The sequence below is a fragment of the Nansenia antarctica genome (assembly GCF_963989245.1).
Source record: "Nansenia antarctica genome assembly, chromosome: 7".
NCBI lineage: Eukaryota > Metazoa > Chordata > Actinopteri > Argentiniformes > Microstomatidae > Nansenia > Nansenia antarctica.
In genome coordinates this window covers 13,460,705-13,481,853 of record NC_137677.1, presented here as the reverse complement: position 1 = coordinate 13,481,853, position 21,149 = coordinate 13,460,705, and the positions used below count along the sequence as shown (strand labels likewise).

At 42.5% G+C, this 21,149-nt stretch overlaps 1 protein-coding gene across 1 annotated transcript in view; it reads left to right on the top strand.

Annotated features, from left to right (window-relative positions):
• Window positions 1–1,260: 1,260 nt before the first annotated feature.
• tgfbr3 (transforming growth factor, beta receptor III) overlaps window positions 1,261–21,149 on the top strand; it is a gene marked incomplete at both ends in the record, with an annotated part of 61,869 nt that continues 41,980 nt past the window's right edge. Inside the window, 2 exon segments of the mRNA XM_080536266.1 lie at window positions 1,261–1,321; window positions 17,948–18,135. Of these exon segments, the coding sequence (XP_080392392.1) occupies window positions 1,261–1,321; window positions 17,948–18,135 (249 nt within the window).

The window sequence follows — 21,149 nt, the reverse complement described above, 5'->3', positions numbered from 1 at the left end:
GCCCTGACTGATAATCAGGATCCTCTGCATCAAGGCTGTGATCTGAAAGACTTGAGGTTTATGTGGTGCACCACTGCTCTATTGTTATGTGAATCCTCTGCTTTGATAAGTAGTTTTTTTAGGGTAATCCTCACAACTCAATGATACCAGGAGGAAGCCTGTTCTCTCCCAACTGGCTCACGTTGCTTTTGTAATAGAGTCAGGCTTGCTGTGTCTACTAATTAGCCTATAATACTTTTGAACACGCTTGGATGTCATTTCAATGGGACTTTATATAATGATTTTTGTTGGTATAATACAGACATATGTATTTATTTACAGACTAAACAGAATAAACAACACGTCAGTAATTTTTTACAATATAAGGATATTGTGGTTGCATTGTATATTTTTGCTGAAAGGACCAATAGGGATGTAATGAATTGAGACTATGGGTTTATCTCCTAGTCCACATAATGGTGGGCAGTATGTGGGCTTAGTTAAGCCATTCAAGTTCAAAGGTTCAGCCACGGTCATGCTGACTAGCACAGTCCCACTTGAAACCTCAAGACCCCACTGGAAGATCCGGTGTTTCCCAACAATGTCAATGTGTGTGTTCAATAAGCCATACCATGTTCAACTGGGTTTCCCACCCACCCACCCAGCCAACCTTGGCACCTGAGAGGCCCCTGTCTTGACTGATATGTTAGCGACCCTCATTCCAACTCGTGCACCCCTAACAATCACATGACGCTCAATTAGCCCTCCAAGATTAATCCGCCTGGTCTCTGGACTGCTATCCTATCTGTCTCATCTCATCAGCCCTGCAGGGAACATTAGTTCGTGAGCTTAGAATTATAAGGTTATATCTCCGTTTAGGGTAGTTCAGAGATATTGAGCGTCAAAGTTTTTACATTCCATTATGTTCTGTGAGATGGAACCTTTGTATTTTATTAATTACTAACTCAACATTTTTAACATTTTAAAAATAACACCACACAGGCATTAATAAACACGTAATGGATCAGATTATGTAAAAAACTCAATTTTGACAAAAATGGAGATAGAACCTTATCACTCGTTGGGTCCTTATTCCCTGCTGTTTTGGTCAATGCTGTTACCAGGTTTCTCTGACTCTGTGCTTTCTTTTCATCTTACAGCAGGACCTCTGAGGGTTTCTCTCCACTGACTGCGTGGTAGAAGGTCGTCCCAGTGAAAACCAGGGGGAAGGTCGACACACTCATCTGCCCCTTAATGGACAAGCTGAAGGCCAGTAATACAATGGCAGGCAGATCCATTGTACCCATATTGCTCCTTGCAGTTTGTTGCTTCGCTTCTGCAGGTAAGTTCTGTTTGGCATCTTATCAGTACCACATATTAGAAATTTGCCTTCTTAAAAAAAAAGAGAAAACAAAAGAATAAAATAAAATGAAAATATGATGCATGCTGTATTGAGCCTTCACTGTGCGTAGGAGCCGGCAGTAGATGCACTCCCAGGAAGCACTCCTTTGCACTCGTCAGGGCGAGCCTAGTGTTGCCTATTTTGTCAGGCAATCACAGATCGCCCCACACTTTGGGAATTTCCCCTGGTTCTCCCAGCATGTCTCCCCAGACAGCGCTTGTCGGAGCACTGAGGCAGGGGGATTTGTGCTAAGAAAGTGCTGACAGGTTCAATCTCACAGCCCAAACACACGGCAGGTCCAGAAGGCCTCCATGATGTCTCCACATGTATCTTGCCTGATTGATCGGAATGAGATTTCAGGCAGCACCATAAGCACTGTACTGTTATTTACAGTCATTTGGCAAGACAAACTGCAAAGCAAGCAAAAAAAAACACGCAAACAAATAAGATGATGACTGTAGAAAAAACCTGTGGTTGTGTTGGCATGGTTTCAGTTATTGATGATTCAGTCGACGTAGAAACTTTTGTCTTTGATTGCCTACCCTTCTCCTCCAAGCACGTCATAGAGGTATAGTGTATCGCTCGGTTTCTGTCCATCTGTTTCACTCCTGTTTACGGTTCTATCAGAACAGAACTGTTCTATCTCTATGGTTTACCTTCTAATCTCCATGAGGCTGTGTTGTGTTATTGCTGATAGATAGGAAGTGATATTCATTAGTGATCCAAGCCCTGAAGGGAGCCCTATTGATTATTTTGTAATACTTTTTTTTTTTTTTTACATTTATTATACATTTTAGAGAGCTATAGCTATTAAATGGTAAGACTGAGTGAGACCAAACTTGGTTGGATGGTGAACGATGGGGGCAGAGAAGGTGGTACCATTTGGTGGTGCTATAAAACGGTGGTGCCATAATCAACATTTGAATTCAAAAGTTCAGCCCTGCCTCCTTGTTTGAGTTATTGTGTCGAAACATTCTCAATAGTTCTCAATGGTTGAGAATGTTCACAAAACTATGTGTAATACAATGATGACATAGTATTTGCCTCAGGGACTGATGACCTCACTAGGGTGGATAATCCACTATTTTGAAATTGGGTACAATTTGAAAAATGTTCAAACAATATCTCCTCCTTGATCACTGAACCTTCTTTTTTTCTGTTTTACTACAAATGAAGTAGATATTGTTAACAGCAAGGCCGCAGTGAGCCAATGACGGGGCCTGACACTTCAAATCTTCAAATACAAAATAGTTCCGATTTTTTTACAAAACAATTAGATAGTGTGTCAGTCAGAGTTTATTCATTTAGCCCGAATGTAAAATATTCTTATGATGGAAATATTCATATATTCTGCTATTCATACATTTTGGGTTTTCCATGGCCCCACATTTGCCAAGATTTTAGCATGGCTCAGAGGGTTAGTGCCCCTGTCTAGTACATGCCAACCCATGGCAGTCTTGGCTCGATTCCATCCACTGATCAAGTTGGAATCCATTGACAGTGAGTGCTCGATGCTGTGGTGCCTTAAACTGGCTTGCACTTGGGTCAACACGGCTTACAGCTATATTTCATTTACTTGCCTAACTAACAGTTTAATGGCTTTGTTATGACTTACTTGCATGATATTTCCTACAAATGACTATTAAGTAGTTTGTGCGACAATGAAGTGCTCTCGCCACCTTAGCTCACCTCAGCATAGGCAGGAGACATGTTTGCATTATTCTCTGAAGGTCGTAACCACAGTCTAGAGGCTTCATACTGGACTGACCATTAGGCCAACAATAGTAGTGTAGGCAGCATCTGCTGTGGGTAGAGCTGATGGTACCTTTCTCACGATGGCTTGCTCTTAAACACAATGAGCTCACCTATAGGGCTGTGCTGGTCATGGAATTTTGGGTAGGCTAATGGCCTACTATAGGCAAATAGTTGTCCTTTTAAAATAACAGACTAAAAGAGTAGGCCTATGCTATGTGTGCTATTTAATAGCAAATAGCAAAAATAACGAACTATAAGAACTTTGTTCAGTCTGTTATTAGGCCTCTTTCTTTATGTTCCGTCAGGAACACAAGCATATCTCGTTGTCCGGCTTCAGGCAAGACCAGACAGGGGTAATGATGTTCCCTGCTGGACTAACAAACTCTACATAATGTGTATTTTCTTGCTTCGCGATCAAAGGAAAGGTCCCTGGTTGTCGCGCCACCATGCTAGGGGATGAGCAGTGAAGTCCAGCGGCTCTTCTTATCGGTTGGAGTCCAGAGGCTTCTTCTTGTCCGTCCAAGATGACAGGAGTTTTGCTTTATTCAGGCCTAACCTCCTCCCCTCCCCCGCAACTAGCACACTAGATAGTACGAGCTTCAAAGGGATAGCCTAGCGCATTTCTTGAGGGAGAGAGCGTAACTATCTCTCCCTCCAAATATGAAACAGTTTGATAGATAGATGAATTATTGTAGCAAAACAATTGTTCATAATCATTATTTGACACAAACTTATGGTTTGAAGCAAACTTAAACAATTGTTGGTGATCGTAATCTTTGTCAATGTCTGAGAAATACAGTATCTGCAGAAATGCCATCAGTAGCTAGGAAAGACTGCTGCCCAGATATCCTTTCCCATCAAATCCATAAAATGTGTAAGTCTACATTATATTGATAAAAGATGTTTCACTTGCATTTATTGGTATAAAAGACTGTGATGTTTAAGAGGTTTAAGGTTTAAGGTTAAGGTTTAAGAATAATCTATACTATAATAATCTATACTACCAGCTTCAATCCGTGATCAACAATTAACCTAAAATATTAATCAGTTATTAGCCTACATTTCTTCATTTGGAAGAAAAGGAAAGTCTGCCTGAGAGGGCAAATGACTTCTGAAAGACGTCGAGAAAACGAAAACAAGAACTTAGCATCTTTGCATTCTCTACCCCTCCTCCCCTTGGCTTCTCTCACTCTCTCTTTGCAGCGTCTGTGTAAACAGTCACATCTGCCCACTAAACTTGTCAGAGGGCTCTTACGTAATGTTTAAATTTGTCTGTGATGAATCTTCTCTCATCGTAATGCAATCCAGGATACAGGCCATAACTCTTAAAAAAGTTCTACCAAAAGCACCTTGATGGCCCTCTTCCCATGTGTCTGCTTTGCCTTCCCCCTTTATTTCTCTCTCTCTCTCTCTCTCTCTCTCTCTCTCTCTCTCTCTCTCTCTCTCTCTCTCTCTCTCTCTCTCTCTCTCTCTTCTTTGCTTTTTACTGGGACAGTTTGTTCTTTGCGTGCAGCCCTGCTACCTTTTTGCGCGTTCCTCTTCTCATCTTGCCAAAACCTTTATTCTCTGAAGGATATATTATGGACTGCAAGTTTAACTGCGAAAAGAAAGTCAGGCGGGAGCAAAGCCAGATATTAATTTGAGGAACTTGCCAAAAACAGCTCTTGCAGGATGCTGGTTATACTAGAGGCACAACGCACGGCTGGTGGTTCTCTCAAAAACACACGCTCACTTGTTGAGAGTGTTGAGAACTGAGGCACTTGCCATTCCATCACTTCTATTATCTTACAACTCATTTTTAATGAGATAGCGTCATAGCCAAAAGACGGAATCTTTTGGAATGAGATGTTGCGTGGATTACTATCATGTTAATTCCTTCTACCATTTTGTCTCATTCCCGAAGACATGGTAGTATGAACAATGGGTCTCAGAAACAACAATAGACACATATATTATAAACTATCTCTTTGATAGTAAGATTACTATCTAAACCTTTCTGTTTTATGGACTCTAATGTGTGCCGTTACTCGAACTTCTTTCTTAGCTTTTCTTTATTTTCCAGCTCCAAGACTTGCTATCAGACACCTCACCATGCCAAAAAGGCTGTTTTAGCCCTTTTCCTCACAGTTGAACAAAAGTTCGGCCTGTAAATCACCATCTATATCCACAATGCTGTTTTTAAGGCCAGCATGAGGGGGACTGCCAAAATGAATTGTGCAACCGCTGTAATCTGAGAGGTAGGGGAGGCTGGGGGAGGCTGGGGGAGGAGAGACGCCGACACGGCCGTGGGTCGTCCAGACCAAATCGACACACTCCACACATGTCCACTGTGCCAAAGCGAAGAGGTCCCTCCCAGCACGTTCTACCAGATGTTGCTGTGTGATTCATGCTAACAGTCAAAGCAGGCTTCACTATCAAGACTATGTGCGCTGCTATGGAGAGTGGTAGGGATGTTTACATAGCAACGGGAGCCCTTGTGTGTCTCTAATTACAGGTCTCTGCCCTCCCTGTGGTGAGGCCTTTATCTCAACAACCCTGTCAAGGAGGAAGGGGAGGAGACAGCCGTTGCAGGCTTTCTCTCAGCCTGTGTCATTTTTGCAAATTGAGTAAACCTAGCTCTAGTTATTTACTTTGGTTGATTAACAGCACAAATGAAGCTGTTGCACTCGTAGGAACGACTCGTTCTTGCTCTGTGACACAGAACGGTGGTACAGTCAGAGCTCTCAGATAAACAAGCTCCACTGTCGCTGAAGCGCGTCCTCAACAACACCTCGTCAGCTTCCCCGAAAGCACACACAAATATCTGATGTGCATGCGCAGGGCTCCCCCCCACCCTCTCTTTGTCTCTCTCTCTCTCTCTCTCTCTCTCTCTCTCTCTCTCTCTCTCTCTCTCTCTCTCTCTCTCTCTCTCTCTCTCTCTCTCTCTCCACTGTTCCAGTAAGCGGGCGTGTAAATAAGTTCAGCCAGCACCCTAATGGGAGACATCTGGGGTGATCCTGCGTTTTCCATTGTGTTCCACAGAGCAATGGATAAGAAAGCAGGCAGCCACTGAAGCCGGAGAGTAGGGGAGTTGTATGTGGAGTGTGACTTCATTGAAGAAAGAGAAAGAAAAAAAAGATTACTAGTTAACTATTTCTGTCCTGGTGGTAGCCTACTGTTCAAATTTTTTTTTGTGGATTATTAGTATTATTTTTGCATCTTAGTTTGATCTTTTTGGCTAGCCTTGTGTCTTAGCCTTTCTTTCTCTGACTAAGCGAGTGGGTTAGGGAGTGTGCTGTACTTGCTGGTTTAACCAACAGTTTACAGTTTAACCCGTGATATCTGTCCCCACGCATTCTGGATATGGCTCAGCACTATTCACCACAGATGATGATGTGTCTCTGTAGAAAGGTTTCCAGGTGGTGAACCCCAGCCTTTCAGGGAGGCCCACCTCTCCCCACCTCTCCCCTCCTTTATTCCCCTGAATCCACTCTGATAAGTTGTGCTGAAAGGCCACGTCCCACTGATGGAAAATGTCTTTTGAAAATAGCACAGTGTTCTTCCAAATAATGGTTACAGGCCCTCCGCTGTCCTCTAAATAACAGATATCATTTTGTCTGAGATCACACACACACACAACGGAAAACTTTAAGTGTGTTTTTTTGTGCTGGCTTTTATACCTTGGACCTCAGTGCTTGAAGAAGCGACTTGCTAAATGGAGACAGTAGTTGTGGTTTGCCTGTGTGCTGTGTTTGGGATGGAAGGACTGCTACATTTGCCACAAGGATTCTCTCCTCCAGAATGGGATGTGCTGCTATGTGAGATGGAATATGCTCATCAATCACTTGTTAGAGAAACCTGAAACCAGTGTCAATCACTCCTCACACATGTCACTGACTCTCATGTTAAAAACCCGCCATACCAAAACCTTGTTCATTTGACATCATGGACATTTATTTTTTCGTTCAACAACCCTGCCTGTTTGCCTGTTGTTGTTGTCCAATGTGCTAATGTTTAGTCTGCTCTGCGCCCATGGGGTTCTTGTGGAAGATGATCTTAGGTCATTCTTAAACAGAGGGTGGTTTATTCACCGCCACATATTCCCGGGCTCTGTCCCTTTATTAACTCGCTCCTTTAGAGGGAGGCCCTCCTAGGGTCTTTTGTATGTGTTAATACATGAGGCAGCATGACATTTGACATGTCATTCTTGTTCGCCAAACCCTCCCCGTGAGATGAAGAGGACCAGAGGAATGTGCTCTCATTCTGTTTCTTGTGTGAAAGTCTCTGCATCTCGTTTGCCCTCTCTTGCCTCTCAGGGTCCTTCACATCGGCCACAAAGGCCTGCCATTGTTTTCGGCACATTCTGACTCGATGGCTACCCCACTGGTTCTCAAAAACCATCTGTCATAATGTTTAAATGATTGATGTTTTTTTAAAATTTTCCCACAAAACATAATGCTAAGGCATTCAGAGGACCTATGATAACTTTTTAGTTAATGTTGTAGTGACCCTAGAGTCCTGGTACTGGACTGTATCTCAGTTGAAAGAATGTAGTGGTCGGACGGTCACTAATGCACTCTGTAGAATCATGACGTTGATATTTACGTGATGAAGCTGATTCCAGTTTATACAAGTCAGAATCCGGTTCATATGAGTGTGTAGACAGTGAGTGTTTAAGCCCTTTAACCATAAAAATGATACACTGTTTATTCTGATACTCAATATTTTCCTACTGTTTATGGTGAAGTGGTAAACAAGCTTGCTAATGTTTACTCAGCTGATATCACATGCCACATTATGAGTGTGTGTGTGTGTGTGTGTGTGTGTGTGTGTGTGTGTGTGTGTGCGTGTGCGTGTGTGTATTCCATTAACTGCATTCTAGACCCCAGCGTTTACAGCCTCCACAACCTGATGCTGAGGATCCTACAGATAATCTATTTAGCTGAACTTAGCAAACTTAGAAACAAGTGTCCTCCTTCAAGTTGATGTGGGAGGGAATGTCACATTGGTTTAACCAGACTGGCTTCTCAGTATTGCCTATTGTTAAGTCATTATGATTCTGAACAATACGAAGTGCCAAGAGGAGTGCCGGGTGGGTCATTCATAAACCACAAGAGGCCAGTAACAAGCAGCACAAGTGGCACTCAAGGGCCCCATTCTCCCCCCAGCACGACTGAGTCTGAGACCCTGCAAAGACAGGCTAGAAGCAGCTCCTCCTGGGCCGGATGAAAGAGCTGAGCTTTCTATGGCATCTCTGATTTATGGGTGAAATGTCCTTCAAGTTGGCAGAGCATTCATTTCCAATGCTCAGTGCAAAAGAGACATTCTCTGTTTTTTTACTACTGAACATAGTATATAGATTTGTGCAATTTTTCCGAAAATTGCATTTGATGTTAAAACTATGATTATCATTGTTTTTTTACCTCACTGTCATTTCATCTATCAACTTAATGGGATTCAGGAACGTTGCTTCCTGAGACATTCATTCTCTTTTTGACACAATCCAATGTTGTCATTTTGCCTCTACTGGAGAAGATGCATGGTGCATGATCTGGCAAAAGCAGCCCATACTGTACTTGTTTCCTTGCCATCTTCACAGCTTTCTTCTCTGGGCTATGTCCAGAGAGTGAATGTCTGTCAGCACCCATCAGTAAAGATATCCTGTAGTAGCAGAGACAGTGAAAGCTCTAGTCGTGTATACACATGTGCTTCTCCTGGGACTCACAGCTGTCTCACTGTACACAGTTGCCTCCTGTTTTCCTGAGGGAACTAGCCATGTCATCCATCACTTGAAAGCATTGTGATTTATGTCTTCATGTAGAGATAGAAAGAGACATACCTACTTGAGGAGCAGTCGTGTTTCTTCTTCCCTTTCTCAGACTTTGATATAATTAGTCGTTTTTAAAGTGTCGATTATTTATAGTGTGGTGCAGATGTTTTTACAAACTGGTGCCCACCGCCTACACTGTCAACGGTGTTGTATACTTGCCCCCAGTCAGTGTTAATGTCAGTGTCAGAAGAAGAATTTAGCTCACATTTCACCTTAAAGAGTTTGTTTTCATTTATAAAGCATTTAAAAGATGATGTCAGTGCACTCGTTCAAGACATTAGGCATTAAGGATTAACTTCACACTTTTGCCCGCTCTTGTATGAACCCACCTCTTTCTTTGTCATAGATTGAGAATAATGTGTTCTTAACCAATATCAGTGCATAATGGTATCAGCAGCTGTTGCCATGGTTTCCTGGACTGAGTATGTTTATCAGCAGGTTAAATATGGGTCCCCAGTGGAGTAATGTTTTAAATCTTAGGTCAATGGCCCGATTGTCACCGAAATTCTTATGAATACAGAAGTCGGATTTATGACCGTCACACACCTGGTAACACACTTGGAGATGGAAGAAAGAGTCATTACCCTTCTGACCTTTTGTACCCATTTTCACCTGAAGTACATGTTTTCTTCTGGTATATGTATATTTTCACAGTACAATAAGCTGCTAAGATTTTTTCAGGGAGGATTGTTTTGGCGACGCTGGCAGAGGACAGGTTTGCGGGACGCTGGGTCTCAGATTTGACTGTTTGATGGGAAAGTTTACGACTTCCCTGACGGAGTGCAGGGCAGCCCCCCCCCCCACCCCCACCCCCGCCCCGTTTCTCACTCCCTTCATCCTGCTCCAATCTTCCCTCTCTCGTCCAATTTTAAAGCCCCAGATTGCTTCGTGATGAATCCATATTTGATATGCAGGTGACTGAATTGAACTTGTATCCCTATGAAAGACTTTATTCACTTCCTGTATTTGTGGCCCCTGGCTCAGAGGTGAGTGAATGACTCTAGTGTCAACACTGCAGGGCTAATGGTTGTGTAGTCAAAAGCCCCTTGGAAAAACACAACCAGACAAAAGATTGTACTTCCAAAACAGGTTTGTATGGTCCATGAACCATGGGAATCTTAGCCAGGAGCAGAGAACCAATGAAACTGGTGGATTGATTTAATCCTCTCCTCCATATGGGCCCTGACCTACTGTACCTTTGGTTTAATGGATAGGAGTTCACATTATTGCCCCCACACATCCCCTGTCTCCTTGTATTTTCTGTAATCAATCCTGCCTTACGATGTCTTTGTATAATTGAACAAGCATGTTTAAGATTTAAACCTAGAGTTTTTCTATTTGGGAAATGTTTACAGGGAAAACTTATTCTGATAAAGGCACATGTAGCATCATGTGTTTTATGATGTTAAGTTCTTTAGATTTTTCTCCACCATATCCCACTGAAGAAATATACAAAGGTTCTACTTGCTGAGGGATGCTGGGAACTGGACACGTGAGGGTGTGTGTGTGCACTGGGGGAAGGGTCTGTTTGTTTCTCTTCGGAAATGGCTTTGTGGGAATATCAGATTTGTTCCTAACTGGCACATGGAATGACATCACTTCCTGCACCCAAATGTTGGCCCATTGCCAGGCATGTAAAGCAACAAAGTGCATTTCTTGGAACTTTGGTGTGTTTACATTTGTCTAAAGTCGGTTGGCGAAGAGAGTATTTATTCAATCTGTCTCCTTAAATATTGTTTGAGTTTCTACTACTCACTTCCTGTATTTCCACGTATCCTTGCATGAGCGAGCGCATATCTACTTTCCTAGTTTGAAACATCAGTTTTCATAATCAAAGCAATCAGTTCCAGTTCACATATACAACTTCTGATTAAAGACTGATATACTGTGACCATCAGATTTTAATCTGTGTATAATCTGTGTATTTCACGAAAGAGTCCTAACCAGAAAAGAAAACACTTGATAATAAGGTGTTGTATTAGGACAGAATGAAGTTTGCAGGGGAAACTGCAGCTCTGTTTCTGGCTGTTAGTGTCAAACTCCCCCACAGTCAAGTGGGGTCTGATAAAGAGTTACTCATCTGAGTCATAGTGCCTCCCTCTCATCTCTCGCTTTCCCTCCAAAAACACATGGTGAGAAGAACTGAATGCCTGTGGGTTTTACCCTGTGTACATTCAGTGACCTCAAACTCACAACTGCTCTGATGCTTATAGTACAGTGTATAACCCAGTCAGCATTTTTCTGCCAACCTTTCCTTAACTCATGTGTGCTGACAGAAAGCCCCCCCCCCCCCCTTGTGTCAGGGGCGAGGGCAGTGTCAAAGTCACAGTAGGCTATCAGCTCTTTTCTCATTTTCTCTGGCATCTTTCTAATTTGGCCGTACCATGTGGGTGGCTTATTAACCTCCTTATTCACAGTGTTTGCAGGACTTAATTTAAACTGTGGCTGATACTGTAGATAACAAGAGCCTTTTCACAATTTAAAATCTGAAATTGATAAGCAAGAGTAGAAGATGAACAAGTAGTTCAAACGCTGTGAAATGATATCTTTATTTAATCTTTATTTAATTTTAATAGCGATCTTTCTTATTTTTTCCCCATTTACTTCTGTACCTGTTACCCCGACTGGCAAAAAAATGCTGTGAAAGTTGTGGTCTGATTTGCATGTGTCTTCTTAAGACAGGTGCATGTGGGTGTGAAAGACTAACCCTGAACCCTACTGAGGAAATTGAGTTAGCAGCTGAGACACATGGCAAAGACCCATTTTTCAGCTATTCATCGTCATTTTATTCTTTCTATGACTGGGATATTGACTTGTATATTGAATTGGAATATTTATTTCTAAAAACAAATACTATTTTCTTTTGAAATGATACTTAAGTTCTGGAGTCACTTTGGTAGAACCCTCTGGTCAACGTGGTGAAGTGTTCAGTTGTCTTTGCTCTGTGTTTGTCTATGTGCTCCTGGCTCTGACCGGGCCTGCGTGGTGTAGTGAGGATAGTGGAATGTTGATGTTGAGTCTGTCGGGCCAGGTCGGACCACGCCGTCTGCACTGACACAGGTGTGCTCTCTGTCCCACATGCTGCACTCCTGCAGGACCATTTCTCCCACAGCCCTAAGGTACCGGCCCATCTCTGACAGGACCCAGACTGAGACAGGAAGAGACAGTTCCTATGGGAACCAGGTTCCCCTGGTGTGGAAATTGGCTTGACTAGAGCTTCACCCCAGGCCTCAGTCTCAGGGAAGCGAAGATTGGACAGGGAAGCTGAGCTAACCCTCTTCTCCTACAGTACCTCTACTCTCCCAGTCTCCCAGCATGCCTCTGTTGGCTACACTGATCCATATGCAGTTTCAAATGCAGTGATGTACTTACAGGATAAATATCCTAGACAATAAAATGAACTTTCTTGAATGCCTGAAATTGGTTTGATTTCGTTAAGTTTTTTTTTTACAGTGTAGCTGATATTCCAAGGTCCTTGTCTACCTATTTTTCGCCAGAAGAGGATTCTGGGACTTTTTCCCCCAACCAAAATCGGAGGTTAATATTTTAGTTTTAAGGTAGACTTTTCACTTTCACAGATGGAATATCGCTCGTATAATCAGATAGGACTGCATCTGTCCTCGGCTTAGGAGGTTAGTGTAGTCTGTGGAGCGTCTGGTGGGCTCAGGGCTTGGGTTGTTTTTCAGATGGAGTGAACAACAGCTTCTCTCATTCCTCTCCTGTGGGCGTACAGCCTGGCCGAGCGAGAGGCACAAGCAGCTGCTGGACAGGACGTCTCTGTGCTTTTGCTGCTGAAAGAGGAAACACAGAGAGGGATAGAAGAGAGGGAGAGAGAGAGAGAGAAAAGGTATGGATGGAGAAAGAGGGAGAGACAGACAGACAGACAGACAGACAAGGTGACAGAAGAGCCAAAGAGCCAGCAGATACAAGACAGAAGAGCCAGCAGATACAAGACCGACCTTTTTCAATATTTATTATTCTCCTTGGAGGCTGCTGACTCAGATGGTCATAGCAGATGCGCTGGGATTCAAATTCAGTTGGATGCAACTACACAGAAAATAATACATGGATTTCTGGATATTAGTGCACAGTGGCACTAATGGCAGTTGGCTTAATTGATAATGCTTTTGTCTAACCACTAAGGTTCCCTCTTGCAAGTCACCAATAGACATCAGCATTTTGATAGTGTAAATAAGTCATACACCAAATAATATATTCATTTTGAAAGTGTACCTTATGGTTCTATTGTTTCTCTTGAAAGCAATATAGTTGCATCTTGCCCAAAACCGTTCTGTTCCCATGTTTTTTTGGGATGAGATACCAAAAACGATTATTCTGTGCGATGGAAACACTGGCTTTGTTTATTCCCCAAACAAATGGTTGGTTTCCTTCGACTGTTGTCCAAATCTTCTGTATTCATTTTTTCCAATACACTTTTTATTGTCTGTAGACTTTTTTTTCCAGCCGTTAAATAAAGAAACAACATCACTGCCCAACAAAGTACCGTAATCTTACTGGCAGTCTTCCACAAAGATTTCTTTTTCCCCTCTATGTCTGGCTGGTTGTTGTTATTCCATAATTGAATGTGTGGGGAAAAAACGGAGTTTGAGTACTCTCAGAGTGGTTGAAGGAGTGAGGCGTGATTACTTTGGTTAGAGAGGGACCAGGCTGGACTCCAGAGAGAGACAGAAAGGGCTTAGGGGAGAAGCAGGGGGTGGAACACAGATGCACCACAACAAGGTTTTGCCATTAAAATCTTCTCCTTCTTTTTCCCAGCAAAGCCCATCCATCGCTTTGGTTTTGAATTGTATGCTCTCATAGAGAACATCAAAGAGCAACTCCTATGCACAGGCAAGAGTGAATTCATAAGCGCCAGGAGACTGATAGAAGCTGTACATAGGTTGAAGACATCAGTCAGAGACCTGATCTCGGGAGACAAATGCTGACGATAAAGTATTTCTGTCCTTACAACAAGCAGAGGGGAGGGCATTCCAATACTTTATGCTGATCATACATTATGTATGTCCAATACATTGACGTTTTTACAACAATTGCCCTAATACCTGCATAACTCTGTGATTACTCTAGTAACAATATGGTATTAACATATTGTGATGTAGTAAATAGGTATTTGTGGCATTGTATGGCATTGTATATGAAGTCGAGCGGTTTATAACAACTCCATGAAAATACAATTATAAAGGTAAATATGACCGCAACCGGCAATGGGGCGTGTTCCTACAGATATGCCCCCATAACCATAACTGGGGTGAGATTGACAGACACAGGGTAGACCTACAGACAGGTTGTAGATGATAATATACACTAAGCGTATATACGAAAATGCATTGTGGATTAACCTTCCCCAGTTAATGACCATGTTGTATAGTTTATGTCTAGCATTTCACTACTTATAATGTGCTTACACTATATTCTGCAAGCCTAGCATAGTATGCCACCCCCATCTGACTGAATCAGGTAAAGCGGTCATGAGAAGATGAGTTTTAAAGTGCTATATTAGCATTAGCCTTAGCTTTTAGCCAAAATGGTAAAATTTCAATGGCCTGTTTTTTTTTAGATATCTGGAAATGCTTCAACATGGTAACACATTGTAGTGCCAAGATGCATTGTTAATCAGACATGGGAGGTATATGTTGAAAAGACACATATGTACCAAGTTTCATAGATTTTCATACAATGGGGTACAAATGGCAGCATTGTGAAGTTACTTGATTTTCTATTTGTTATTATAGCGCCACCTATGGTCTAATCATGGTAATTATTTCTGCCATTGTTACTGATGCTCTCTAGTTGTGGCATGCACGCATGTTCATATGCAATTTTGGACCAATCAGACTTACAGTTGATTTTAAGTTAATTTGGCCAAGTTTTGCACCTGCAGAAAAATACACCACGGTGGACCTCATGGATTCTTGAGGCAAATATGTTCTCCATGAGGAAAGACACATATGTACCAAGTTTCATACATTTTCATCCAACAGAGTGGAAATGCCAGCATTCTGTTAGTTAATTATTTACTTTTGGTTATTATAGCGCCACCTATGGTCTAATCATGGTCATTCTTTCTGCCATAGTTACTGATGCTCTCTAGTTGTGGCATGCAAATTCATAGCATTTTTGGTCTGGGACTTTTTGAGCTATTTGACCAAAGCAAGGAAAAGAATAATAATAAGTGAACCACTACATAGTAGTAGTAGGAACTCTAATTACCATTGTGCAATGTAACAGCATCAAATGTTGTTACTAGAGTCATGCAGAATGACTACACATGTATGTGGGTAACTTGATAAAAAAGTGTAACCCAGTACAGCACCGCAGAGCAAACAATAACTAGCTGTTCAAGTGAAGCCTTCCTCCAGTAACCCACCGTGGAAGTACAGTATTTTTGAAGTCAGAGGGGGGGAATTTAAAAGTTGTTATCTCCCCGTCTTTCAATTTCTCTTTAATTATTTCCAAATGTTCCCCCTGATCGCTATCGCCAACCTTTGCATGTTTATCGTGCAGTATTTGAAATGTGAGCAGCCCTGGGCTGGTTGCAAGCCTGTGGGGTACAGTGCATGGACTGTCCTGCAGGAAAGCTTGGCCACAGCCTCTCCCCTGGGATATGATGCTCTAATGGAAAAGGCCTGTCCAGCGCCTCAAACGTCCGAGGTGTGTGAGTGTGAGCGTAAGTGTGAGCGTACGCGTGTGTGCATGCATGTGTGTGTGTGTTTAAGTGAGTAAATCAGTGATGTGAAAATAAAATAGTTCTTCCACTCTTGCAAAAATGTCAGATTGTCCTGAGCGCCTATGGCATCTGGGCTTATGGAGATGGCCAAGGACATGCTGTAGTCTAGTGTGAAACAGGTCTGTCGTGCGATCGTGTTTTTACAATAATGACACATGAACTTAAATCAAATACACCGGACGCTTACAGCACATTGCACTGTAGGTGAGGGGCCAGCAGACAAAACATAGACAGCAGCATTCCAGACTGTATCTTTAGTGTCCTCTCACCATGCTGGGTCCGGGCTCTGCATGACTGACAGGGCTCACTGCTCCTACTGTTCCTCTCCACATGAGAGCCATGGCTGTCGCTCACACAACCGGACGGATGGACAAGACATCAGCCGAGTGGTGAGAGGCCCCTGCGTTTGGACCGCTGCCCTCACACTCAGCCCCTGTTGCACTCTGAAAATCCACCAAATGATGATTGACTTCAGCTGGATAATGCATAATATCCAGCTATAATATATATATATATATATCCCATGGGAAGCCGGCTATATATATATATATATATATATATATATATATATATATATATATATATATATATATATATATAGCTTCAGTTTAAGTAACATACCCCACAATGTGACCTCCACCAGATACCAATTAGTGGTATCTTAGACCTTATTAGGGTAACCCTTTGTAGAGGCGTTGTTAACAAGAGGCGCTCGTTATGTTCAATTGCTTGATCCCTCTTACTTTCGCTTCTCTTGTTGTCTTCTAAGGTCATCTATCTGAAATGTAGGAGGTGAATCAGGCCATTACTGTAGAACCTTTCCTCTGACAGGCATTTTGCTTCTTCAGACTATAACTTCAACCTGCCACATCTCCATGGCAACTACTCTGATGGCTACAGTGAATGGTTAATTATGGGCTTTCAAGCACTAAGTGCACCAAAGTGTGAAGTCTCATCCAGCTCTGCTAGGTGATTAGGTGAAGGTCAGATATGACCATTTAAGGAAAAAAGAAGAATGGGTAAAAGGGGCAGTAGAGGAATATAATGGGAATGCTATGGGTCGTCTTGATTATACGTCTAGCACAGAGGTGTCAAACTCAATTTCATCCCGGGCCACATCAGCATTATGGTTGCCCTCTATGGTTACGCATAATTTATGGGCCGGCTGTGGCGCGGGAGGTAGAGTCGCCGTCTAATGATCGCAAGGTCGGCAGATCGGCGGTTCGAGCCCCGGCTGGCCACATGTCGAAGCGTCCTTGGGCAAGACACTGAACCCCAAATTGCTCCCAGTGAGTGGGCCGGTGCCTTGCATGGTAGCTTGCCGCCATTGGTGTGTGAATGTGCGTGTGAACGGGTGAATGAGAGGCCGTTGTAAAGCGCTTTGGATAAAGGCGCCATATAAGTGTAATCCATTTGCCCTCAAAGGGACGGTTAACTATAAGACTATATAAATTGATCTACTCTTTATCATATTACACAATTGCCTCTGCAAAAAATAATGGCATGCAGACATTCAAGTGTACAACTATTGTACAATTTATTAAAAAAATTAGTTCGGTAAACACATGCTTGTTTGTCGATATACAGTATATGCACGTATGTAGACACAAAAATACTGTATGTGGGCACACACACTCACATTTCTCTGTTATTATAACATAAATCCCATGAATTGATGAGATTAAGAAACCCTCATTATTACTCATCCATCAAAGATCAACATTTTCAAAAAACATTAACTTTGTTTAACCTTTTGGTCGCAGTTGAGAGGGCCAGAACTATGATAATGATCTAATGTACAGTCTGTGGCATATACATTGTTTGTGTTCCAACAGCTAATTTGCTGAGATCATGTGTGATAGATAACAGTCGTGTGGCATTTTACAAACACAAATGGCTGCAGATATCCTTGCAGTGTGCTTGAGCCCAACCAATGAGGAATGGCTTTGATTATAATAATCATTTGGCGGCATGAACACACACACACACACACACACACACACACACACACACAGAGTACATATACAAAGTAGTATACGTAATAGTCAAAATAGTAGTCCGGTTCTGGTTTACATTTACATTTCAGTGCTTTCATCAACAGCTAATGAAAACGCCAGATGACTGAGTGCTGTGTTGTCAGATTTCCCGCCATATCAGTGCTGCTGACTAGTTATTTACTAGTTTTGTGCAGTTATGTTTTATGTATATATGAATGATATGGTATTTAATGATTATATTTTGTTCCCGCCCGCAGGTCCCTTGTCTCGTAGCCCATGTGAGCTACTGCCAGTGGGTGTCGGCCACCCAGTGCAGGCCATGCTGAAGAGCTTCACCGCCATGTCAGGCTGCGCCAGCAGAGGCACCACTGGCCTCCCACAGGAGGTGCACATCATCAACCTGAGGAGCCACGTGCCTGAGGGGTCAGAGGACTCTCCAGCAGAGGTGAGTCAGAGACATTGGTGTGTGAATGTGTGTGTGAATATGTGTGTGAATGTGTGTGTGAATGGGTGAATGAGAGGCCTTTGTAAAGCGCTTTGGAGCAGCTTTGGAGCAGCAAAAAAGGCGCTATATAAGTGCAATCCATTTACCATTTACCATTTACATCTACGCTAGAACACCAAGGGATGTTCCAGGAAGCCAGGGTGGCATTAGATTAGTCCACTGAAGACTCCAGAGCCCCACACTGTCAATATCTGTAGTAGACTGTCTCTAAACTGACCTACAGGAACACACCACTGTCAGAGTGACAAAAGTGCAACCAACCTCACACAGAGTGATATTTCCTCCTCCAACTTGCTGTTTCTGCTATAACACACACACACACACACACGCACGCACGCACGCACGCACGCACACACACACACACACACACACACACACACACACACACACACACACACACACACACACACACACACACACACACACACACACACATACACACTACACACTACACACACACTCACACTCACACTCACACTCACACTCACACACACACACACACACACACACACACACACACACACACACACACACACACACACACACACACAGGTGTCAATGAAAAAACAGTTAGAGTTTAGTTTGGCCTCAACAGATGAGTATATTATCATAAAACTGTCATATTCACTAGTTGATAATTCAATCAGTATCGTAGCATGGGCAGAGTGCCATCTTAGAGAAGTATCTGTGTGGGTTGGCTTTCAGCAGCCGTACCAAATTAATTGATGCTGTAAAAAGCTGGAGGGCCTCTCTGGCTGTGAGTTGTGCTGACTCGAGAAGTTTCTGGGACCCTCCATAAGTACTTGTTTACTTTATCATTGCTCAGCAGGACTGGAAGAGGGGCTCCCACTCAGAGCAAAACACTGAAATTCTCCCACCCTTTGCTACCGTCAAGGCTAAACAATCTGCTTCTTATAAGAGAGGCTACAAAATGTAACATAACACAACAAAATAATAACAGCAGCCTTTAGCTGAGGAGGTTAGTGGTGGGGGAAGTCATTTACTTTACTGTCATGAAAGACAATAGAGAGGTTTGAATTTCCCAGATGAGATGGAATTTCTGCTTCAACTGTTTAACTGTGCCAAGATCGTCAGAGCTCTCCTGTCTGTCATCAATCTCTCTCAGCTGCTCCATGGCGATTCCACATCCAGTACAGTACACCAAATCTGTTGCATCTATCCACTGCCCTCTTCTGCCCCCATTGTAATCAGGGGCCCTGCAAATGGCTGCCGTTCCTTCCCCCCACCGTTGTAGACAGGATGCAGAAGAAAGGCTAGTTGGCCAAAGCAAGGGAGCAGAAGATTGTAAACATCCGCGGGAGATCAGATTGTTGTTGAGAGGCTCCGCAGAGTAAAACAAAAGCCAGAGAGAACTTTATCATCCCTATCTCCTGTACAGTCAACAAACCCTGCTACCCTTTCTTTAAAAGGAGAGTTAAGGATTACTGTCATCATATTTGTTTGTTGCACATTGATATGGCATGCATATCCAAGCGTTTTCCAGCAACACCTTTTATGAGATTCCTCATCGGCTGCCTGGATCCGTAGTTTCCCACGTTTGCCTATAGGACTGAACCTCTGTTTTGAAGTTGTGCCATGAATCACGGGCCCTCTATCTCTGAAGTAGCCGGCGGATATGCTGTGTCAGAGTTTTCAAATGTCCCGACGTCTTCCAGTCATGGAAGTGTGAAACGCAGCATGTCTAGGCTCGCCTTTGGGATTAAGCTGCTGATGTAGACCTAAATGGTCACGGCAACATTAAAGGATCTAAAGGAACTTGGTGTCAGTGTGTCGAGTCAGCAGGTAAATAATAAAATCACTCCAGGATTTCTGTTCTCATCCAGAAGACTTCCTTGACCATGTGACCTTCCCAGAAAAAGAAACTGGGCCCTGACTATAGGTTATAACTAGGGTCGAGAGTTTTCAGGTGGTCAGGTAACATGGTAATTTCCAGTTTTTACCTCTGACATAAAGTCTTACACTCTTAGTTCTTGAGAAGGAAAGCACATAACCCTGTCTACTAGTAGTGCTGAGCACAGTGTAAATGTCTGCAATGATAGAATAGATACACTGACATTTACCTCAGACCTGCAGTATAGGGTTAACCGTCAAAACCGTCATAAAACTGGACTTATTTTATATATATATTCTTTTATTTTATTTTTTTACATTTTATCACAATGTCAGAAATTGATCTAAATAATACACGCCTTGTGTGTGGTTGAAGATGCTATGAAAGTGATTTTTGTAAACAATTACAAGTAATTTGTCAAATAAATAACCTGTCCAAAAATACTATTTAGAAGCAATCATAATGGCGTGTCATGTGACAGCTTCTCATCAGAACGGAGAAAGCTATGGCGACCGCAAGCTTGGTCCCTAAAAAAAGCAAGCCAGCAAATGAGGCTGTGTAAGATAAATAACTGAAAAAAATGAAAACCGCCCAATCCTATGGCGTAGCCTACTAAAGTGTACTAAAGCCTTTCCACTTATATTTGCGAAACTATGTAGCCTAATTGTGTTGCGACTGTGCTTCCGGTGTCGTCATGAATGTATTGTAGTAGTATCGTATAGGGCTCCAGCATTTGAAATTGGCGGCTCCATCAAAGCCCTACAACAATGTCATTTTGAATCCCGTGGTTAACCGAAAAACCGCCTACTGCTGTAGGCCTAACCCTATTGGAATCGAACGATCTTGCTTGTGAACCCTTTTGATTATCTCTAATTAACTTCCAAACCTCATGCTGTCTATGGTGGTTACTGTACAAATTAGCTTAAGTCCAAATATTCGATTGAGAGTTTCTTTTAAAACAAACAACAATACACATTTTGTATAAAGCCTTTTCTATAGAGAGTATGTAGTATATGTGTTTATTTTTTATAATTTTTTATTAATGCTATGTTCATAATTGTATGCTCTCGGAAAAATACAGTAAACAAAGAAGAAGAAAAAA